The 25,733-nt window shown below is 41.1% G+C and overlaps 1 protein-coding gene across 7 annotated transcripts in view; it reads left to right on the forward strand.

Annotated features, from left to right (window-relative positions):
- Positions 1-25,733, forward strand: part of LOC139101216 (latrophilin Cirl) — a 335,791-nt gene that overhangs the window by 62,220 nt on the left and 247,838 nt on the right. For 5 of the 7 annotated variants that reach the window (XM_070654212.1, XM_070654210.1, XM_070654217.1 and 2 more), the window contains exons 1-2: positions 16,391-17,171; positions 19,882-20,013. In XM_070654212.1, coding sequence (XP_070510313.1) covers positions 19,908-20,013 — 106 coding nt within the window. In that variant the 5' untranslated portion in view covers positions 16,391-17,171; positions 19,882-19,907. Of the gene's footprint in view, positions 1-10,773; positions 10,821-16,390; positions 17,172-19,881; positions 20,014-25,733 lie in introns of those variants that run through there. The other 2 variants (XM_070654213.1, XM_070654214.1) reach the window with 1 other exon arrangement.

The raw sequence follows: 25,733 nt of genomic DNA on the forward strand, positions 1-25,733 counted from the left end.
GCGTAACTAATGATTTTCTTAGGAAATTTTCTTACTTCTCGAGGAAACATATATAGGTTAGATACGATAAAGGGAAGGAAACAAAATTAAAAAAAAAGAATTTCAATAATGACCATTGACGAGCTACAATAATTACGCAAATATTAAGCTTAATAAATATAAAGATAATGAAACATGCATGAATAATTATTTTTCTCGACCACGTTTAAACGTGATAATATAAATTCGATAAATTATGGGCTGAATGTAAATATTAATATGCAATCATATGCGCATATCTACGATTATTTTAATTTAATTTCATTGATGGCAAATCGAACCGTACTTGATAGAAATTCCTCATAAATACACAGTGTGATTCACGCACAGGTATATATTCGACTGCATATCTGAGAAAATATAATTATCAATAATTATTGAATATTGAAATATCAGAGATGTAGAAAGAAAACGGCACGGGAATAAATTTCAAGAATATTTTTCTTACACAAAAAACGTTAATTGTAACAATTTCTTTTTCTATTTAAAAAAAAAAAAAAAAAGAAAAAGAAAAAAGATTATTTTTATTCCAAATTTGCAATTATGAGTCGCCTTGCTATAAAACAAGTTGTATCGAAACGTCGGACAGGCACCTGCTTTCAGGAAACTCTTAATTAGAATTTAATTGCAGTCCTGTCGGTACGTGTACATTTGTTTTACATCGCGCATATGAATGGACTTGATAAAACATTGTACTGTCGCGCGTAGTAAGATTTATCATTTTCGTGTAAAAGAACAAAATGAAAAAGAAAAAAAAGAGAGCGGTAAAAACATACGCATACATACATATACGCATATATTTTCCGTATCGCGCCTGCTACACGATCGCACGGGAATGCGAAGGGTTAATAATGGCAGTGTCAAGCTATATGTACATTGTTTCTTGTTATCGTCAGAAATACATTTTCTTTGAAAGCGCACGCAATCGGCTCGTTTGGGCGCGCGATCCTCCGGTTTTATCCTGTCCAACGCCAGTATGATATCGCCTCGGTATTTTGCGGACAATTAGCGAGCCATTTTTACGGGAACACTTCGGGCAGCGCGATGCACAAATTTATAATTAACAAACAATCGATCATTTACTTTGTCGCTATCCGGTAACTGCGCGAGAGAATTATCGTTCAGTAATTACAACGTAAATAACGGATATTTATGCAAACTTTCCCGTCATCAAACGCGCGCGCGCTTCGCAATTTATATAATATGCAATTTATGTAATTTGTATAACGCCACATGCAATTTCTCAGATGAAAATAATGACGAATTATTAAATTGCGACGGCTTTTCTGTACTATTAATTATTTAGAGGACAGGTTTAACGATTAGTTCTCGACAGCGTGGACGAATGCCGCGATACAGATAGAAAGTATTTAAATAGTTATCGGATACTCGAGCGAGGATTTCGTGAAACAACGAGAGCCTATTCGAATCTATTTGAAGGAAACGTACTTGACCATACGGTTTTTGGTTATAACTGGCTGCAATCTTCGCGGGAGCACGTGTGGATTTGCCGTATTTGCTCGCCGAATAACGATTCCGTACGAATTGCAATTATAATAAAGGCACCGCGGCTGAGTCGACGAAGTTCGTCGGCCAATTTCGCCCTAGCGGGACAAAACGTGGTCGCTTAAATCGGAATTCCGAGGGAATTACATGCATTTCGCGATCGCCCTCGCTCGCCCGCTCGTCCGGAAAATTTGCATGCAAGTCCTTTTTTGCGCCGTGGCCGGGCGTCGCGCGGCGGAGTTCATTCTGTGTCGCGCGCGACACCATCAACGATCAATCATTTCCCAGAATCGCGAATGCATCGCGGATTTGATAATTTCCTGCTCTATTCTTTTTGTCTTTTTTTTCGGCGACGCACGTGACAGGAATCAGATTATTAATTGCAGTTTTGCATTCGATGTCGAGGTCGATCCATTTAATATCACAACGTGATGTATTTTTCTGGAAACACCGTGTGCATGCTTTTGTATTTGTTGCATTATTTTGTATTTTTTTTTTTAATGCACTTTGATAAATATAAATGCATAAGAAAATGTATTCTGACGAAAAATATGTTGTAATATTTTATTATCGAAATTTAATTATTTAATTTTTTTTTTTTTTTAAAGAAATAAAATGTTATGTTTCTTTTTGTAATATATTTGTGATTTAATGGAAATATATTTGTGAAAGCAAAGTTTTATTAATTTTAATTATTAAATTCTTTGAATTTCTATGTTGCGTATCTAAAATGAATATAATCTCAATTTTGTCGATATAAATTGAATCAATGTTTCACAGAGGGAAAATATAATAAAAATCTATAAAGCAAATCTGTAAACCTGAAACTGTAAATTACTTCTTTTATTTTACAAAAATTTATTGCGTGAGATAGGAAAATGGATGTTATTTTCGTAATCAGCACTCCAAGTTATATAAAATTAATGATGAAAAAAGCTTTTAAAAGTTTTCATTTTGCGAAGCCGTGTAATCTGTGTGGGGCGATTCGGTATGCTCCGCTTCGCCCTCCGTTGTTATCGCTATCGAGCTTTTCAGCAAGCTTTACATTCGTTTCATGACACTCTTCAAGCCTCACGAAAGCTCGGCAGCTGAGCACACGAGACCGACGACGACGACGACGACGTCGACGGCACGTTATATCCGTCGCGACATAGCGATATGTATACCCACCGTGCTGAGTACACCGGGTATTAATTACGGCACGTCGAAAAACCGTGTATCAAGATAATGTAATCCCACTTTCCGCAGAACGCGAGTAGAAACGTTATTGCTAAACAGACTGCACGCATCACTGCGTGCAGAAATTAATGTACACGCGTAAAAATTAACGATGTGCGAATAATCGCGTCGCTAACGATAAACTTCGCCAAAAGGGTTATTGCGGGAAAATTTCGCATTCACGTTGCGTTCATAAATATGTAATACGAATAAAATAAACTACATGCACGTATCACGAAACTATTTCAACGCGAAAAGTCACTAGTTAAGAAATATATTTAATCCGCGCGATCTAATCACTAGCTGCAAAATCAGAATAGCTAGATAAATTTCCACTCGGGTACTATTTGTTTGAACGGAAAGAAAAAAATAAAAAATAACGGGGGGAAGAAACTTGGACATGCGAGACTTTGATTTATTCTCTGGCGCGGGAATAAATGAACTGGCATTAAAAGTGGCGTTAATGAGATAGTTGAAAGTTTCCTGGAATATAATATCGCGTTTGCCGAGATTACATTTCGATTGTCGCGCCAACTTCAATTATCTCTGCGCTACGAATTTACGAGCAACATAATCGCTGTCAGGTATTCTTGCTTCGTCGCGAGTAGCGAGTATTCGTTCGCGAAACGATTTTCATTCTCGGGATGTCTTTTCTATCCCCGGCAGTGAAGCGACCGTTCCGGTTACGCCGTCATAAAATCTAGCGCGTCGTCTTCATTCCATTTAAAAGATTTGCTCGCGAAATATGTGTCAGAAAAATATCCCCGCTATTGCCGAGCGAACATTTCTCTAAATATACAGGCAGGTAGGTTTCCATGTATCCGAAACTCCAATATAGTATCAAATATTCCGGGATCTATCGAACGAGAGTGGGCGTTTATTTATAAACGTTGGTTTGTCCCGATGAACCCGTTTTTTATCGTTTGTTAATCCGGCCCCTGTATAAATGTTATGATGGCTGAATAAAATCCATTTTGTCGAACGAGTCGTTATCAAGTCTCCAATAAACAGAGAGTCGATGTAAAATTGCATGAAATACTCGAAAAAAATGCTCTTTTTATTTTTTTTTTTGTTCCCTTCTCTCAACTTGGACCGATTCAAATTTAATAATTTAAAATATGGAAACACTTAAACTTTTATAAAAAGAATAGACATGCCCGTGGCAATAAAGCATCACATTTTTTTAGTTTTAATAATTTCTTCGAAATACTTTGCGTCTTGTGCTTTTTTTCAAAGCTATCGTGAGTTATGTTAATCATGCGTTCTAGGGCGCTGGTACGTTTTTTTTTTCTTTTTTCTTTTTTTTTCAATAAAATATCCACAGATGTATTATCACGTGTGCTCGCTCGTTAACGAGGCGGTAAAATAACATTCGCTGAGAGCAGCGAGTTATCAGTTTCGACATCGGGATTTACTTCCTGATCGCTATAGCGGCATCGAGGCGGCAGGCGACATCCTCGACATTTAGATAAATTCACGTTCAGATGGACACGGGGATAATATGTATGCGATTATCGATCGGATTCACGTTTCTCCGCGAGCCTGTTTATCTCCCGCGTTTAAATCAACGGCGAAAGATCGTTAGCGGTTCTCGTCGTATAATTAATGCGGCAAAGCGCGACATTATACAGTTAGAAACGAATGCGGAGTGGGACGAGGTATGTATCAACGCGTTAATGTAATTACTAATTACCCTTAAGGTAACGAGAAGCTATCGAAAGTACTCTCCGCGTACAGAAGACTCGTCTTGAAAGTGAGTTCGTCTTGGTTGATCGCGTTCTTCGCCAAATATCACTAATTTTCGGTCCCCGCTGGATCTCTGATTTTGCGTGCTACGTAGCTCCCGGTCGAGTTATCAAGCATCGAGGTACGTCGCGCGCTATCTCCGTCTCTCTCCCCCCCTCCCCAATCTCTCCCACTCAACCGACGCGCCGGCCGCGGACGCCGCGGCACAAACAATTGCTAGTCCGGTGACGAAAACGCGTTTTTGTTTTGTCTTCAGACCAGAATAAAATACAACGGAGAGAAAACTTTGGTCGAAGATCGTTCTGAAAATTACCGACCCGCAAAAAACTTGTTATTACGGTGACTCGTTTTTGTTCATTGTCTAGTTATCGCACAAAAGACGAACAATATTATAATATGATTGACATTATTTTCAATATTTTAAATCAATAATTGGAACAGTATAAAATTGACAAATTATTCAAGAAACTTTTGTGTCTTCGTTTGAAATTAAATGTGTAAACGGTAAAATGCGGTATAGGAACTGTTTGCAAATTAAGAGGTCAGTCCCAGTTTTATCCCGGGAATTAATTTCTTCCTCTGCGTAAAACTGAAGGGCAGCCCCGCAAGATATATGCACGCGAACGCACGTGCACATTTCTTTTCAGTTGGTTTACTGAAGACGTTCGAAACTCGAAGCGGTAAGGGATTTCGATGGGCATCGCGGCGTTCCCGTCGTGCTAACAAGACGATCTTTAAAGAAGGAAAGCGTTTCCCGTTTCACCAGTTAACATCTTTGTCTCGTATTCTTGTGCCCGGCTTGTGAATATATTCATGAGGTAGTCGGCGCATCGACCAAAACTTTCGGGACCACCGTCGTGAATCGCAGGTGTAAAAGAATGCAGTTAAATGCTACGAAATGCGTGCGAACGGCAATTTAACGGTGATACAAATTCGCGCGAATCTATTTATTTCTAGTAGTTGCATGCGGACTCGAGTAAATTTTCTTCATTAACAATAACGGCAAGGAAAATATTAAAAAAAAAAAAAAAAAAAAATAACTGGCGTTCTAAATAAATATAGCGTAAGATAGATGGGTAATAGATAAGTAATATCACGTAATAAAAAATAAATAAGACAATTATTAAATGTGATAACGCACCGACTTTTTCCTTCGTTCTTATTAAAAATAAAATTATATTCCTTACGTCATCCAGAATTATTTTTGTCTCGACCGAAACTACTTCAAGCAGTATCTTGAAATCAGATAAGAACAATTTACATTTGAGCGAAATGTATAAGACCTACGGATATCACGTTTCACGATAACTTGATTGAGGATTAATTGAGAACGGATATCAACGTTTATTTTTCATCGGAATCAAATTGCGTTATGAAATTAGTTGCTCTTGTGTTAAGATATCAAATTGATCAAGTGAGAGAAATCACTTTCGTCGCGACTTTACATTATCGATACATCAGAGTGATTTTGGTTGAACGCGTGCGCCGGCGGTGCTTTAATGGAAGCTGCGTACATGTATAAAGCGGGCGTAGGATGTGTTTCGCAACGCCACATCGCCCAAGCGTACAATAAACCGATGTGTATTCGAAGGGGCTTAACTAGACGAACTATTCCCGCACAGTTTCTATTAGTAAATCACCCGCGCACTGCACGGCATAGATAACGTACCCGTGGCGCAACGACAATGCCTTCGATGGCACAGACTTAATTAAGTATATATTAATTAAAATCATCCCCACTTCTCGCGCGCGCCGACGATATACACGCCTTGCTACAATGTTTCTATCTGCTTTATCCGTTCCTCCACTCCCGGTTCGCTACATGCACGCTGCCGCATATTTGCGAAAATTAAATTTCCATCGCCATACGTTCGGCATCGAATTCCAATCCGTAAATAGGCAGGAGCTTAAAACGTACGATTTGAGGAAATTATGAAAATTGTCGATGTACAAAAGTATTATCACGCCCCGTTTTGAAAATCCTTGCATGCTGAAGATTTGTCTTATTTACGAGTAATTCTCGAAATAAGCAACGTACTATGACAAAAATTCAAATCATTATTTAACGCCTCCGTGCAGGAGCTTCGAAAATAAACTACACAACGGCGAACAGCGATTCGAGCGAAATTATTCGGCATATGGCTTTAAATAGGTCGATGAATCTAAAAAGATTCAGCCAATGAAGGCGCCGGCGGCGATCTCAGATTTCGCGTCAATTATTCGGACTTAATAAAAATGTACGATACGGCGGGCGCACAAAGGAGGGTCGGTTCGGTCTCCGCAATCCCCTTTCGCAAAATGCAACGTCAAGGAGACGAATCGGTGACATTGGAGAGAAGCACCCTTGTTAACGTTTCCGTCATCCGTCTCCTTTTGTCGGGGCAACCCTTTCTCTTCGGGCGACTTTAAATCGCACCGGTCGGACGCGTTGGATAATTTATAATACTATCTTTTTCGTTCGTGAATGATAGAGAGACGGAAAGAGAAAGGAAGAGAGAGAGAGATTTTAACCATATATCAATTATAACGCGAATTTAAATATTAAAAATCTTTACAATTTTAAAAATACAAGTCTTAATATAAGACACATTATTAATATTTTACTGCAATATACATATAGAAGTTCAACGAATTTCTTTTTCTGCTTCTAAATTTTTCGTAAAATATATTTAAAAAAAATATATATACATATATAATAATAAATTTCTGTAATATAAATATTCGAGATAATAAACTTTCTATTTTACCGTGGGTTAAACCATTTTCGATCGCTTGAGACACGTGTGTACGTCGAGCGATGTGTTCGAGTAAGTGACATTTCATGTTTCGGCTCGCGGAAGACTCGAACGACACGGGGTACGTTAATAGAAATATATTCGTTTGAAGGAGTACTCCTGCAAAAGTCCCGCTGCGCTTCGCTCGATCGTGCGTGACTATCAGGAGAAAATTCAAGTTTAATCTTGTGAGAAATTGTAGAAGAAGAAAGATGCGTGCGCGGAATAGAAATAGATACGTATACGTATAGATTGATATAATAAGCAGGATAATCTAGTTGCGAGAGAAAAATTATTTCCTCTTGACGGAAAAATCCTTGAAAGAAAAAATTCTAATTATATTTTATGAAAAATTAATTTAAAAGAAAAAAAAGAAAAAAAAATGTAATTGAAAGAACCCTTGTATATATGATTAATAAAATAAAGTAATAAAACGGGAAGAGAAAGGAAGTGCCATTGTAATAATAAATGCACGGTGGGTTGCTATTCTCATCTTGGATAGTCATCAATCATTTTCCAATTTTCTTTTGTGTGCTCCCGGTGAAAATTTTCGCGTAAAAGTGTCGCCGAATGCTTGTGGCGAGTATGAATAACGCAATGTGAATACAATGTTCATAAGAGTCGTATCGTTACGCCTTTTCCTGCACCGCCTGTCGACGATAAATTAAATCGTGGTCGAGTGCCACGTACGCGTATTTTTCACAGAGCGCTTTATCGTATATATGCTTGAGCGATCCTTGTGTGTGTGTGTCTCTCTCTCTCTCCCTCCCTCTCTTGGCCTTTCCGTTTCGTTTCACGTTCCATCGTCTTCGTCTTATCGGCAACTCTCGGATTTTAATTTCGCCTTAGGGCGACAGCTCATCCTCCGATAAATAATGACCGATAGCCTCTACACAGTCGCCGAAACGTCAGTATCTCCGAGATGCTTTTATCGAAGGAAGTTCTTTATTCTCAGTGTTAAAATTTTAACGTATCGAAATGTCAATCGAGTTGATCTTCCCGTTTTGCGTCAGTAAGAACCTTTATAAATTTTTTATTCGGATAACACGTCTATTATCGCAGCTAGGAAATAACTCTCGAAGTTGGATCAATGTTTATATACTCATTATGTATAGTACTAAATATGGCCCCGTGATTTAAAAATACATATACCAAATTAGCGGACAATAATTTGTTTTATTAAAAGGCTTCTTTTTTCCGTTCAATGTGCAAAATTGATAAAGGATTATTAATTAGATGTTAATAATTAATCTGTACTTGTACATTTGAAAATAATCTATTTCATTTTGATAAATGATTATATGTATAAATTATCGTTATACATATATAATTTTATTAATTTCATTGTTAGTTTTAAAATATATATATTCGTTACTTTTCTTTCAGGCTAAAAACGCCAAATTATTGCACTAAATTGATCCTAATAATTATTTTAATTAAATAATGAAAAAAAATGATTAATATTTGAAAATATCTCCGCGAAATAAATCAGTCGAATGGGTTATCTTTGGCACAAGAAACAACGCGTATCACCATGTTGTAAATTACATACATACACGTACACGCACACCAGATAAAGTAACAAATTGGTCAGGTAGAACCTGATCGAGCGCAGAATGGAAACCTGGACAAAAAGGACAACGGTCGGAAGAGAACGAAGGATCGAACACCTTTATCGAACTATCGACGATTCTCTCATACCGATTCTTGCGCGTGTAATTTCACGCCCAAATCGCGGAAGTTATAGCAATAAGGTTGGCGATACAAGCCATAAATGGGACCGCCTGACCGTGAATACGCGTATATATATATATATATATATATATATATATATATATATATATATATATATATATATATATATATATATATATGTATATATACATACATATGTATATATATATATATTATATGTAGTATATGTATATAGGTCTCTGGTGGGTTCAAGGCGGGCATTTTCTCTCTTCGGGGTTCGGCCTTCTCCCTCTCTCTTTCTCTCTCTATCTTTTTCTCTCGAAAAACAAACAGTTAAAGCTAGGTGGTCCCTCATTAAGTTAGCACCACTCCCGAGTCGTTCCCCTTTAATTCGAGTCGATCCCGGTGCCGCACATAGAAAGAGTCCCGGAAGGGTCTTAGGTCCCGCAGAGTTCCATTACGCACACGCGGACAAGGCAGGTAGATGTATCCCAGCCCATACATAGCGGCACGAATAAGATGTTGGTTATACGAAATCAATGCAGTTGATATATGTCACCGTTTCGTTACACATACATGCTAACTATAAAACACGCGGTTTCCCTGCTGCACGCACGTATTCATATTTTACACGTGCCCGAATATAGAACGTCAACTGCTGCTGCCAGCTGACAAAATAGAGATCTTTTGTTTGTTTTCTTTTTCTCTTAAAAAAAAACAATAATAATAATCAACTGCATCGATATCTTTTAAAAAATTTCAATTTCTTTTTTCTAACACAATAATATTAATAAAAATCTAAGCTAAATGAAAGAAGTCCAGTTTTATGATATTAGATTTTTCTTGATGATTGTACCATCATGTTAATTATTTTCTATTGAAGATTATGAATGTATAATTATTTCCGAAGACTCGAAGGAATTCACGTACCTGCCGACGAGCCCACAATATTCGTAGCGTAAAGAAAATGCCCGATAATGGGATTACATATAGGGAAAGGATTAGTGAAATCCCTCGAATGCAAAAGCTCAGCCTATAATCTGTATAACATACCGGTATCTTCGATGCAAATCACGATCGGGAGAACGAGTATATCGTACATAGGAATATGATCGATCTGACCGCACGATTAATATATATATTTTTTTATAAAGCTACGATATTTATTACTACTATAACGTGCTTTTATTTCTCACAAATTTATAAAACGTAACTTCTATATAATTATTTCTATATTATTTTGTAAAAGAAATTATTAGAATCGATAATTTTAATGTTTTGAGATTGAAATCAAATATAATATTGATATTTCTTTTTACTTTTATCAAGTATCGATTAATTATGCCGATACAGTAATTATAAAGGCGAGTTTTTACCTAGTGGAAATTATACGCCGATATAATACACGAAGGAACCATTATTATTTCTCTTTACTTTTTTTTTCTCTACTTTCTTTTTTTTTTCTATACGTTGGATAGCGTTATCTATTTCCAGATATACCCACTAATCGAAGAGTTCGTATCTCATATCTCTCCGTAGTACAAATATAATGTGAATAATTGATGCAAATGGTGCGGTATATTATCACTGCCAGATTATAACGAAAGGCAAATGCAGCTAATTAAAGAAATATATTTAAATTAACCGCTATTAGATGTATTATTTTGCGCTGTATCTATACTATTCGTCCGATGTTAAAATTCTATCTTCGAAATACGCATACGTGTGTAAGTAGCGCGTAAATACATATACTATCTCGTATCGTATTCCTGACCCTCGTCGTTTTACGTTACAGATAGACGTCAACGTCCCGGAGGAAGGACGGATACGTAGAAAAATTACGTAAGTATATAGAGTATATGTATACACGTTTGAATGCACATATGTATCTGCCAATTAGTTAATAACTGATAACGGATATAGTCGGATAACGTTACGATCATTGTCCGTATCACAGAGCTAGCCTTTGAATCATAGATCATCTTCTCACTTTTATTCGCTTCTTCGAGAGAGAAAAACTACGTTGACGTATCACACGCGTGTATATGTATACATGTGTATACGTACACACACGCATGTACGAAATTCTCCCTGTATGCTACCATTTACAAAAAAAAGGTACAATCGACTTTTTTTTTTCTTTTTTAAGAAAGGATTGTATATTAGCATTATCTTTCCCACTCTTTTAAAATTCCTGGAATACCTCAGTGACAAGATTTTTTTTTTTTTTTACGTGGTCCCATCTTGATTCCTTCTTTTCGAAATGCCCGTCCGCGTACAATTAGTCCGGTTCTCGAAGAGACATGCACTGGCGCACGCGTAGCATTTAACCGTCTTCGTTACACGCGTCGTCCAACTTTATGACGTTGTCCGTGTAACTGCCGTGTTTACGATTTTATTGAACCTGCTCCCGCGAGTGTGTATCGCCTGGTATGGAACGCACTTATAGTCTCACGTAAAAAGAAGAGCTTTATCAGGGCGACGAATTATCGCGTTTAGAAACGTAGCGTCTCGAAGGAACGAGTATCGAGATAGATAAACGAAGAATCGAATTCGACTTTTAGACGGCCGAAGAAAGATTAATGATTAATTATTCGAAGAATTTTAAAGCGCGATTACACAGCGCTGTACATCGTTAGAAAATAGAAGCGAGCTTATCGATTCAAAGTATACGAGTAAAATATCTCTGTCAGATAATCGCCTGTGATGCTAGATTAATAGGATCTCATCAGTTTCCGTACGTAACAATGCAATCACATAAGTTCTCTCGCCCTATGTTGCCTCGAAGACGACAATCGAATACAGTAGGTTAATAAATGCAGCCGGGGTGGAAGTAGCTAACGATTCTAGGGAAAGTATTCTCAATCGCTCCATTACTTCGTCAGGCGGAGTGAGTCCGCTCGCTTTCTCGTAGTCGGCATGAACCGAAAGACAGTCAATGGCGGCACGGAGGGTTAAAGGAGAATGTGGACTCTGGTCCGACAATGGGCCACCTACGGTTTCCCTACACCCCCACTCTCTCTTTCCCTCCCATTCTTTCCCGTCCCTTTTCGAGTATACTCGGAATCTCGACCGGACCAGCTGCCCTAATGCTGCGGAACTGACTGTAACGCGCCGGCAATTGTCATGGTTTTGTGAACTGTAAAGCGTGCTGGGGAACATGCCACGAGCGATTCTATCCAGGTTAGGTTTACGTTGAATTTTCGACTGTTGATGTTTGCCACCGAGCCTGGTGTTGCCCGAAATCGCCGGCACGAATCGTTTACACGAGATAGAAATGGGATAAAATAGGTATATGAATGCCAAGGGATGGACCGTGACAAGGATTTGGTTGTTCGGTTAATTAGGCAACAATGATAAATTATGGGAGAGCATATCGTTGGGATTATATCTCTGTGGCATACATAATTGAGATTCAGTATAAAAGTTTTTATAAAATAATTTAAAAAAAAAAAAAAAGAAAAAAAAATTGTTTTTTTTTCCAAATTATTATGTATATATTATTAAAATAAATATCTAAGAAAAAAAAGCCATAATCGATCATGACATATTTTCATATAAATGTATCACTTTTTAGTCTCGCGAAGATCATTTTTTTACATTTTTACTCCCTAGTCTCGGATTTTCCTTCTAAATAATTTGTCTCTGTCTGTTCGTCTTTCATTGAAGTTAACCGGTGTAGAATCTGAATTCCTAAAGGACTCAAGTTTTCCGTGATTCATCTCTCAAATCCTGGCGGCTGTGGTTATCGAGGCGTTATCGGCCGTACGAAACGACACCACAAATTCTGTACGACGGTTTCAGGGTGCGTTTCGGAGCCGGCGTTAGATTAAAGCGTCATCGCGGTACCGTGTCACGGGGTACAACTGTGATCTCGCAAACGACCCTTCAGAGAATAAACTCCCATCCAGTATTTATGGACTTTCGGGATTAGCGTGAACGTAGAAGGGAGAAAACGAGGCAACCTCCGCGCATCTCTTTTATAAACTCGCTCACGAAACACCTCAATGACGAGAGAAAGGAGAAAGCGGCCAACCCTTTTCCTTTCCGCAATGTAGATCGCGACGCGCGTTGTTTATACGATACTGTCGCCCAGGGGACGTTCTTTTGTCCGCGGTTGATTCTCTCACCGGGTGACACCGTCGGATGAATTTCAGGGATGGCAGTGATATACATGTCATGCTCGACTGCGGGCACCGTACTTTACGAGTTCTTTTTGCGTTACGTGATTTCAGAGATTGTGAATGCGGATCGCGGTAATCGTAAAAACCACCCGATACAGTTCTCAAATGTGATTTAACTGTGATTGATTTGCACGAACGTAAAAGTTAGTTATATCATACCTATAACGTTTTTATTGCATCAACATTTATTTATATTCTAAAAATTTCCAGTTCTGTGAAATAAGATAGAAATCTGTTTAAAACTATGAAATTTTCCAAAGATAAAAAATAGTAAATAGTTTTTTCATTACGTTAATAAGCATTTTAATAAGTTAAATATTAAATCCTTGTTAATTAAATTTCCTCAATGTTTTAAATAAATCATGTATATTTATACGATAAACTTGTATTATTTAAAAATTCGACAGCTATAGAGACTTGAAATAATCGAGGCGTCGTTGGTGCACTGTGATACGTTTGTCTCGCAACGCGAAGCATATAATGCGATCATAAAGTTATTAACGTGCATATTACACACGTGCATTCATGCAACGTATCAGGTTTGCATCAGAACGGGAATTCGCTGTTCAATACCGTTTCCTTTCCAAACAGCAAATAGTATAACATAAATTATCTATAACTACTCATATTTAACGAGATTATGTAGATTCTCAGAAAATGTATGCAGCAATAAGAAAATAATTTTTTCCACATAAAATATTCTTTCTATCTCAATTTCGATGGCAGATCCTAATTTATTTAACTACGCGTCTAAACATTTTGTAGGCTGTTTCTTCAAGCAAAGTGTCTTAAGTATCGATATGCTTCAAATAATTAACAATCAAAAAATAAGAAAGATATGCGAACTAAGCAAACGATCTAAAGATAGATCAATAAAAATTTATATGATAAAATTACAAATCTACATTTATCGGTGAGATGTAACGAATATCGTGATTCTTTTTTAAATTTTATTAATAAAATAATCAAAATAAAATAATAAAATTAACTTTCATTAATTCATTCAAAGGTTAGATAAGTGAATGTGAGAAAAGCGAAGGTGGAGTGTAGTTCACGTCAACAGAAACTTCCCGATGTTTTCTGCAGTTTTCGAGACAGACGTGCGTTTAAATGCGAGAGAGTTTGCGACCTCTCCCTTGGATTGTTTTCCTTCGTCGTGGATAATTTCCCGTCTGCCACTTGCACCTCGCGCGGTAATTTATTGTAAACGCGAAGGCGGACGCGCCGGTTTAAACGATTTTCCTGATATGGCAGCGAACGGACGGATGAAAAGACACGGAAACGCCTTCCATCGTCACGTTAACGATTCATTACGGAAGTGTAAATTAGCAGAAACCGTATCTCGGTCGGTATTGCTCATCTCCGGAAACATGTGATCATCGTTAAAGAAACATTAAGTTCTTAATACAGATACATACTTGAAAAAACATTTCCCTTACAACCGTTTGCGCGATTAACGTTGGTATGTTAACTAAGAGTATTAAAATTCTTTTTAGCTATAAACGAAACTAAAAAGTAGCAAGCTTTGGGAATTATACTCAACTTGGGAGTATGTGGCTTGATAAAAATCAAGCATTCTCAAATAAATGTTTCTTTGATCCCACCCGTTCACTTGTTGATTTTGATTTTTTTTTAAACGCGAATACATTAATAATTTCAACAATAATGTAAAACAATGAAAATTTGTGAATGCGTAACTATTATTTTGTCAAATAAAATGTCTATATGAAAGGTAAATATTTTTCCAGTAAAAACAACACTATTTCTCACTTGTACATGGTTGGTAAAGTACTTTACACTACTGTGATTTAATATTTATATATAGCATCGACTAGAAATAGTTTTAAATAATAGATAAGCCAAATAATCAAGTGGCATTTAGTATATGTCAATTAAATGTTTTGTAAAATAAATTTCTGGCAAAGAAAAAAAATAAATTTAAATTACTATTGCATATGTTATTATAGACATTTTCATTTGACGATACATTCACAAGTCATAATAAATATACCTCTTAACATTTTACATTTTTAATTAATAATTAATTGGACTTACGTACAGGTTCTTTGCACGATACAGCGGAATTCTAGAACGGGTAGGAGGTTGATGTGACGTGACGTGGATCCGACGACGTTGTCCTGAAATGTTCGTTCTTGAAGTGCAGTCCGCTGCCTAACAAACAGACAAATAAAACGAATGTTAGATTTCCTCGTGCGTAGCGTGATCATGGCGGTAACGTCGGTGCTCGATGGATAAGAGCACTCGCGTCATCTCGAGATCGCAAATTGGAGAGAAAGCGAATTCGTCGGGGAACGCGAAAGCGTCCGTTTGACACGAATTGAGCGCGAAGTCACGAATGCCAAGCGTCGTAAATCGGGTACGTGATATCGGGGCATGCGAGCGCGAATCGCGACTATTACTCTCACAGAGTTGAGATATCGATAAACTATGAATTCAGCCGTTCCACCGAGAACGATATTCCGAACCTGGGCGGTATTGTGCAATTTCCAACTTGGTCCTAACTTGTAAATGGCTGTCTTTTAAGTTCACAGTGACCGTCAACGACTGCGAGCATCGATGCTATTCCGCCGGGTAAATATTACGTCATCAACTGACTCGCGACGTTCGGGAAGAACGCACGGGTCGGGTCGAGTTAATGCGTGGACCTTAACCTATTTGGCGGGCGAGAAATCTGCCGCTGCGCGAAAGATCTCTTAATACGTGCGGTATACTGTACCTGAAATATCCGTGTACCGTTGGTGCGCCAGTCACCGTTAACGTCGAAACCCGGGGGCGAGTACCATCTCATTTATTTAAGAGACGGCGGCCGATTGTCAGATAACTTAGATCGCACAGTCGTCGCTGCGGGGGGGGCTTCGCTAACTGCGATGCGAACTTAGTCGCGCGAGAATAACGCGATCGCGCCGCAGCGATACGGCATTCGGCGACGGCGGCGCGACGAAAATTCCACGTAACGCGTTTACACGATCTCGCCGGGAGGGAGGAGGAGCGCGGGCACCGCGAACGCGAGGAGAGAGCATCTTTAACCGACTTGAAGTTCGAGGCACGATGGGGTGAGGTGACTACGGGCAGGCAAGGTGCGAGTGGAGGACGAGGGAACCCGAGCACATCCGAGCGGTGACGACTCGAATGCGGTGGAGTGAAGAGGGTTGCCACCGCCGCCGCCGCAGTAGAATCGGGGGCTATGGTGGGGAGAGACGCTCTTTCGTTCCCTGCGCTCGCTCAGTTGCACCGTCGCCGCCGCTGGGTGTGGATCGCCGCGCGTTGCCGTTCTCCTCGTAACCGCGCCGCGACGGATGTACTCGCGTTTCGTCGTTAACCTCGCAACCGCGCCGCGACGGATGTACTCACGTTTCGTCGTTAACCTCGCCGTCGTCGTTGCGCCGCGTACCCGCATCACGAAGTCGATTTCGCCGTCGTCGTTGCGCCGCGGACCCGCACCGCGTAGTCGACCCCGCCGCGATTCTTTCCGCCATGGAAACTCGTAATTCCAGTGCGATCCGGTGAAGTGCGCGACGCGGCGCTATTGCACGGCCAACTTCTCAGTGTATACGCGCAGTGATACCAAAAGCGTCTTTTTCGGGACGCTTCGCGAAAGTTCATCGGTCACGATTTTTCGAATCGAACGAGTGTAACTGTGATCGCTCTCCCACGGCTCTCGGACCTATCGGGATTCATTTGAGGAGGCTCTCTTCTTTCTGCCGCGGTGACGGATCGACGGTGGAATAATCCCGGAGGGAACGCTGCGGCCCGAGAGATCGCGGGCCGTCGGCAAGGCGCGCCTCGGCCCAGGATCGGCGCCTGCCAGCGCCAGGATCGCCATTACGTGTCTCCTCGAATACCCGGAAGCTTCGAGTTTGGGATGTAATGAGGCTCGGACCTCAATAGTGTGTTTCGTGTGACAGTGAGGAAAGTTCTGGTTCTGTTTCTGGTTTCCGCTTCCTGTGCGATGTGCTATGGTCCCACCGCTCTCCGCATTTTTTTTCTAGTAAGTACCGTAACAGCTCTTGGGATCGCGGCGGTCAGTGGCTCTCTGCCTTTTTCTATTTTTCCTCGAAAAAAAAAGAGAAAATTAACGTCGCGCCGCGAGATATCCGGGAGGCCTCGCGGCCGGTCAATCGGCGGGCGCCGTCGCACCGATCGCGATTCGATTCCGGGCTACCGAAGCGACGGAACGGAATGCGACGATTCGAAAACGTACGTGGTGCACACGGGAAATGTATTTTCCCCGTGTTCTGTAGAATCTGTGTGACGTGAAAGTGGAAAATGCGAAAGCGTTGTACGAAATCGAAGTGTGCGTCGGTCGGAAATTGGCCCGTTAACCGCGCGTTCGTTTCACGGCAACGACTCTCCCGATTCTCGACCGTCGCTCTCGATCGCGGAAACGCTGGCCGTCCGGCAATTTTTACTCGTATTTTGCGATTTCGTGCGCGAAAAATGGTCGGTGTCTTGACGATTGCAACTTCGCAATGATCCGGGAAGTTGTATCGCTCGGCAACGAAAAAATTTAAAACTGAAAAAACGGTAAAAAAAATAACGCTGGTGGAAAATTCGAGGATCGGTTCGTTTTGTTTCTTGTCCGTTCGTGTCTGCTTCGAGCTCGAGTTCTAAAGGCCGGTTTTTTTGTTTTTTTTTTTTGCGCCCGCTGCTTTGTGACGTGCTCGTCTTGCGTCTTCGTCGGTTAAATAGATGCTCGGTGAACGCGATCTAAACATCTGAGAACGAACGATCGCTATCTTCGAACCGACGTTTTCAACGGCTTGCTTTCGTTTTCTAACAATCGACGGACGATTACGTATTCGGAGAATCGGCCGAAACATCGTCATAATAAACGCGGTGCGCGCGTTTGTTTCACAGCAACGACTCTCCCGATTCTCGACCGTCGCTCTCGATCGCGGAAACGCTGGCCGTCCGGCAATTTTTACTCGTGCTTTGCGATTTCGTGCGCGAAAAATGGTCGGTGTCTTGACGATTGTAACTTCGCAATGATCCGGGAAGTTGTATCGCTCGGCAACGAAAAAAATCTAAAACGTTAAAAAAGCGGTAAAGAAAATAACGCTGATAGAAAATTCGACGATCGTTGTGTTTTGTTTCTTGCCTGTTCGTGCCTGTGCTTCGAGCTCGAGCTCTGAAGGCGAGTTTTTTTTTTTTCGCCCGCTGGTTTGTTGACATGCTCGTCTTGCGTCTTCGTCGGTTGAATAGATGCTCGGTGAACGCGATCTAAACATCTGAGAACGAACGATCGCTATCTTCGAACCGACGTTTTCAACGGCTTGCTTTCGTTTTCTAACAATCGACGGACGATTACGTATTCGGAGAATCGGCCGAAACATCGTCATAATAAACGCGGTGCGCGCGTTTGTTTCACAGCAACGACTCTCCCGATTCTCGACCGTCGCTTTCAATCGCGGAAACGCTGGCCGTCCGGCAATTTTTACTCGTGCTTTGCGATTTTTTTTATCTCGTACGATTGCACATCGTTTGAACACGTGTCTACATGTGCAAATGATGTGCAATCGTATGAGATAAAAAATCAATTTTTTTTTAATGTTAGGGGCTATCTTCATTAGGCTTTTCATAACGAAGATCAACCTCCGCCGTACCGAAATACCGTGTAGGTTATTTACACGATAAATATGCGCTTCGCGAATAAATCGGGACTAATTTGACAGTTTTCTAATTTTCCATCGCGCCCTTTGAAAGAGAGATGCCCGTCTTTTTGCACGACGTAACTTCTCGTGTCCGAAGTTCACCGAGAACAGAATACCGTCTCTGTACCGTTATCGTCAGGTTTGCGCACGCGGTGGTGATTCTCAAGTCGATTGAAAGCTCACGTCATATACGAGTATGTGTGTGTGGGTGCGGACGCGTGTGTAGAAAGCAATGACAGACTTCGCCGCATCTCCCGTTTGATAAATTCATCTGTGTCACTGTGAAATTTGCAAACCGCGCGAACGCGGCGTGATCCTATCGAATAAAAACAACGGTGCGTTACAACGGGTGATGCGGGACGATCTAGAGTGGGTGATCATCTCCAGAAACCACTGGCCATACATTTGAAAAACAACATAAAACATGAGATAATGAAAGAAATTATTTGCTTCTTTTTTTCTCCATTAATTCAATAAATTAAATATTAATTTAATAAATTAAATTAAAATAAATAATATTAAATAAATATCAATAAAATAAATTAAATTGAAAAAAAAGTCTCGACTTTTAATTAAAAAGTGAGAATGATTACTGTAACCCAGAAATGATATCCATTTTGCGCACGCAAGTTTTATCAACTCTAGCGGACCAAATATTCAATCATTTGCTCAACATATCTATCTGCACTTTATCTAATCTAATTTATGATACGCGCTGTATGTATCTTGACTTGAATTTATTTTCACTGATTTTCACGCGAATATTGCGATTTCCGCGATCGTAAGACGACGCAAAGTTTTCAGGTAAAAAAAAAAAAATAAAAAAAAAAAGAAGTAAAGAAACAGAACGTAAGAATGGTCGCTTGGTAAAATATACGATTTACGTAAACTTAATAATAACGTGACGGCGTCCGATCTTGGCATACCGAATGTACGCGTTCTCGGAAATCGCGATGCACCTCGAGGGTTAGCGCGTAACGCCAAGACCCGTCGGGGAGTAGCACGCCCCAGTGCACAGTGTGTGATCGTTTCTTTCTCTGCTTTCAGGCGTAGTCGGAGCTCGGAACCTCACGATGGAGTGCCGCAAGGGTCGACGGAAAGGAGGAGCTTCGATCCTCGGCAGTCTGCTACTTGCGTGGCTCTTAACCAACGGCTGCGCCGTCGTCGCGCGAAATATAGGTGAGTACCAGAAAGTATTTACGATTTCGAACCGCGGTTCCTTGCCGCGAGTACATCCCTGCCCGCCCCTTTGCCCCCTTGCGAGGCCCCTCTCGATCTTCCGCGCCAATTAAGAAGCCGGTTACAGCGCGCCGTGGATATTTACGCGCGGCACGTCCCGTAGAATTTCTCGCGGATTCGCGACTTGCCGCAGGCGGAGGCCAGTTTTGTATCTCGCCGCCTTTTACGTGGTTTCTTTAATTTCTCGACGAAGCCAAGTCTCAAATTGTCACACCGGGGCGGGCAGAGTCGTACGAATTCATGTTATTTGTATATTAATTCATGTTATTTGTATATTAATTGATGTTATGTTATTCATGTTATTCATGTTATTTGTATATTAATTGATAAATTGAACGCTAGCACAGCTAGCTCGCACAGTTTCCCCTAATCTCCGCGGTCCCCGCGCCTACAGCCGTTGATCCCGGACCTACGCAATGCGTACGAAAAACGATCCGGCTGACTTGTCATTTTTCCGCGGTGCTTAATTGTCTCTTGCTTAGCTCATTTTGTGCTGTAAGAGTACCCTGCCCTCCCAAATTTTTATTATTTTTTACATTTTTAATACAATTATTTTCTTTCCAAGGAGCGCGGGAAAAGAGGATGGATGCTCGCTAGCAGCACCCTTTTCTCGCGCTGCTTGGAGTTGCTCGGCCAATATAGAATACCCTTCTTGGGTCTTCTCTTCTTCTCAAATGAGACGCGTTGAGTGATTCTTCCGCGCGCTGGACACTTGCAAATTATTTTTCTCAAGTTCCTCAAAAAGCATTTTATCGAACGGGATGGGAATCTCGCCGCCTTTTACGTGGTTTCTTTAATTTCTCGAAATTTGTCAATCAAATTATCCCCAATCAAAGCGGGATTGAAAAACATGACGTTTAATCATAATTTATGATAAAGATATTGACTGCGTGCTTATAAAAAAATATAAGAATCTCGTTACTGAGGGATTACCAAAAAGCCTCTGCATAGCAACCTGGCAAACCACACACATACACGTTTACATACGTATGCCGACGGGATCTCCTAAATCAATTAGCACGAGAACGCTTTAATTCTACGAGCGTGCTGTGGTATGTTCCCGGACTTAACATGCCGGCCGAAACCTCCCATCCATCTCGCGGGGTTTTCCGGGTTTATGGCAACAACGCGATCTTCCGTTCCGCGCAACTTACAGCTCTAGAAAATGCAACTGAAATAGATCCATATCATGGATATATTTCTGATATCATTAAAAATTAACCTAATGAAAGAATATGTTTATTTTTTAGTGTTGGAACTTTTGTTCTCAAGGTTCAAATTTTTTGTAACCAGTCTAATTAAGTCCCCGTATTTTTCTGCCCTTTTCTCTTTCGGTTTTCTTCTTCTTCTTCGTTCTTTCCCTATGCCGCGGGGCATTCAACACTTAATACGACGTTACGTGGAAGCCACGTAGCAATGCGATTGTCTACCGGGAGTTTACAGATGTTTCGGCAATAATCGCATTCAATTATCGTCGTTATACCGGTAATTGAATGCGCTAGCTGTCTCCCGTCCCCCCCCCCTGCCTCTTTCGTTGGTGCAACGTACGTATAAACGCATCCCAGCGTATGTCCCATGCATTACGCATAATTAATCCGACGATGTTATCTTCTCTAACCTCGTATCCGCGCGTTCATCGCGCGAATAGAATCGGCGGTGCGCTATTCTCCTTTCATCAACGGTTGCCCTTTCTTTTCTTTCCCCGCTACGTACCGCGATACCGTGTACAACGTCTACGCGTGTGCCGATACGCCGCACACCGCGGCGATAATCGCGATAAGCTCGATGACAACGCGATTCCCATCTGTGCGGTCGGCGATCAAATAGAAAGGTACTATTCGGCGCCTATTCAGGTTGCAAAGTTTGATATCGGCGACGTTCGAAAATCGGCGATCTCGCACACAAAAAAAATGAATCTTTGATTCTAACTGGGGTATATGATTAAATTTAATTTTCATATAAATAATCTCAATTTTTTTTTTTTTTTTTTTTTTTTTTTTCTTCAATTTAATGGTTCGGCTTTTATTCTTTTGAGAGAATGTCTCGCTAAAACGTCCTGTACATTTCACTTGGAAGGTGGCCGTTTCTCCGTGAGACGCGGAAGAACATGTCGCGCGCAAATGCGACGAGCGTGTTGGGAAATTGTATGAGAACTTTTGCACTATCGGGGGACTAAATAAATAGAGCGTGAGTGAAATATTGGCAACGGGTGCATGAAGTGAAAGAGACGCGCACGTCGATTGACGTCGACTTCAATTGTCGCGAGGCACAAAACGGAGGCATCAAAAAATACCGTCGCTCAATCGGCGAATACAAATTTCTTCCGGAGACTAGTAACTAATATTTAAAATTCCTTACGAATACAAAACGTTTTCGAAGTACTGACGCACGAAAAAAAAATCGCACGTCGCGTCGCGTATACAACGGGGTAAAATGAATTTAATTAGAATGTCTAAAAGATCTGACGAGCAAAATAATCAAATTCACACTTTAATGAATAATGGAAGGGCAAAATTTTTTGCTCGTAATAGCGCGTTTTCGCCCAATAAAAAAGCACGACGGCGAGGATACATCATATTTTACGGTACAACTAAATGAATATTTAAGCTTCTTTTTTCATCACCTTCCCGTTAATGCATTCTACCCATCGATCAATGATCCGCGTATCTTTTTCGCGTAGCAGCGTCCCAACGTCGAGGGTCGCGCGACCGTTTCTGTGCGAACGCGCACCTGTTTCGCGACGTATATTCTTCAAGAATCGTGTACATCGACGGCGACACTCGCCCGGTCTCGCGCAAAACTCTGAATCATCGGCGGCCGGTGGCCATTTTTCAAAGTTGCCGGCACCGGGTTGCATATTAATGTTTTCACGATTTGATTGCTTCCGTAAAAAAAACGACACTCCCGAGGAAACGGCCGACGAACTAGCTGCAGTTCGTATTCAGTACTACGACGTCAAAAATGCGTTGGTTTCTGCGTATCTGAAACAGAAAAGACACTTACTTGATGGTTCTGCCAAAGCACGATTATCGAAATAATGCAAATTATCAGAAAACGCCGGTGCCGCGGCAATTTCTGCAGGCACTTAAAATCATTTCGACGCCTCTCGCCGATGAATATTGAACAGCCACGCACCTGCCGGCCGCTACCCTCTTTCCAATCATTCGTCTCCCCCTTCATCCCCTCCGGTCATCCCCGTCTCTGGTTTCGCAATGATTTCAAGCACGAACTCGTCCATCATCGGGCGGATCCCCCGCGCGAAATAATGCTCGCTGCGAATTGGGCGATCGCGAGAGAACGGCTACGTGAAATGAGCGTAGGGGGAAGGGAGGAATCAAAATTATTTGTAGAAAATCACATTATCGTATCGGTGGCGATGCAGTATACTGCGACCGCGACCTCGCGAGTTTCAATTTTACACCCAGGCGCATTTTAATGCACGCCGCGCAGAGCCCGGGGGCTCCGATCGGTGCGCAATTAAAAATAATTGACGACGACAACTAGCCGATGTTATGGGCCGGAGGCAACCGCACGGGAAATTAACTCGCAGTTCTCTCTGCGGAAAATCCATCCGCGAATCTGGCTCGGGAACGCGAACGGCGTTGTAAGAGCCTTTAAGGCATTTCACCGTTCATCCTTCAAACGGTATTGTGAATAGCTCGATAATTCATCTTATTCTCGTTAGAAATTTAATCTGAGAATTATTTCGAACGCGCCAATTTGATTATGTTAATCTTTCAATGCTCGGTGCACGCGGAACTGAAGGTATATTAGAGTACCGCGCTGACTCGACGGGTTTACGTTGCAACTCGTCGCAATTTAAACTCGAAATCGATATCTCAATTCGTCGAGAGATGTCTTTAGCGAGATCGCCGGTTTTCGAACGTTGCCGGTACATCTCTTTGTTTCAATCGCGAAAGCTCGGAAGGAGCACAAGAAATGGATGAGGATGGTGATGAAGAGAGGATCGTAGAGGATGAGGAGAAGGAAGCTGTCGCTCGGTTGGCTATACACATACTGCATGCGAAAATGTCGGGTGCAATTTCTGAAATTCCGTCGTGTCGTTTCCCCCGTGCCACTCGAATGCCGCTGCACTCGTCTTTCCTCTCTCCCTATCGCGCTCCTTGCAGCATCGACCTTTCTTCCGCTTCATCTTGCCTCTGTCTTGCCTCTACCGGAGTTCATCGCGAGCAGACATCCTCGGTGCGACGCGACGCGACGTGAAACTGACACGGTGCTTTGAAAATTTCAACAGCCGATATCAAACTGCAACTCGAATAGGCGCCGAATAAATGGTCCCAATTTCTTGCTTTTAATTCAATAGTCCCTCTTTATTCTTAAATTAAATAAAATTTAGTTTAGGTTAAAAAATTTTTTTTTTTTAAATTAAATAAAAATGGTTTTGAATTATTTTATTTAATTTAATTGAATTCTTAAATAAATGGTTCAAAACCGATTCTTAAATAAATAATCCCAATTTTGTTTTTTTAATTTAATGGTTTGACAATTAAATGGTTAATCATATAATAATTAAATTTAAATAAATGACAGAAATATAATATATCGCTCTTAAACGCGTGATACATTTTTCATTAAAAATATTTTTAACCCAAGTCTCCTTGCGACTGTTCTTGTTTGAATCGACTTTTTTTACGTCTATCTAATCTGGCCGGAGGACTGTCGCTCGTGACGGCCTCCGCTGCCGAAGATTTGTGGTACATTGGCAACACGCGGCAGTCCCAATTTACTGCGCATTATTTCACCCACATTGAAAAAATTAATTTGCAAACGCAAATCACGTTTACAACACATGTAAATCTCCCTTTGTTTTTTTTTTTTTTTTTTTTCTAACCAAAATTTGTCCATTACCCCTTGTTTCACGGTCTTGCCGTGCACGTTTCAGGAACGCTTGAAACCAACGTGTACAAACGGCGGCGATCACCCTTCCGCGTTATTCCTTGTTCGTAACCGCCGCTACGTGACTAATCTGATTCCCACCCACGTGCAAACGCAGACCCGTGTTCCGTCCTCTCTTTCTCCTCCTGTCCTCGCCCTCTACGCTTTAACCCTCTCGCAATGTTCTCGCCGAGTTCAATGAGTTTCACGCGATCGCGGGGGCACGATGCCACCCGTCTAAATTTAAACGAGCGGCGCGTCAGTGACGCGATGATTCGATGATCGATACAGCGAACGGCGGCGATGTTAAGTAACACTGAGAATAAAGGCAATTGTTAAAGTACCTCGACCTCACGTTCCGGTAACCCGTGATACGAAAACGGATCGCGACGTGACTATTTTTAGCTCGCATTGTTTTAAATTTGACGAATGCCGTGTTTTAAAAAATTTCACGTTACTTGTCGCCGATAGAATTTGCACAAAAAGAGAGAGCCTGCCTGTTCTACCTTTTTACAGGTAGAAAATACACCAGTTCCGAAATCGCGAGAAATCTTTATTCGCGCGGATTAATTCACTCCCCGCCGACTCCCGGGGCTACGCGATTTATGTATGACTCTATCGTCAATCCCTTGTCGAGAAGCGAAGATCCATCCCTCACTCGCCCTCGAAGAAGCGCCATCGGTTTCGCTCCCCCCTTTTTCCCTACCCCCGCTCCGCGCGCGCGTCTCGAATCAGCCGGGTGTAATCGATTTCCGATTTCGGAG

This window comes from Cardiocondyla obscurior, linkage group LG03, assembly GCF_019399895.1.
Source record: "Cardiocondyla obscurior isolate alpha-2009 linkage group LG03, Cobs3.1, whole genome shotgun sequence".
NCBI classification, from domain to species: Eukaryota; Metazoa; Arthropoda; class Insecta; order Hymenoptera; family Formicidae; genus Cardiocondyla; species Cardiocondyla obscurior.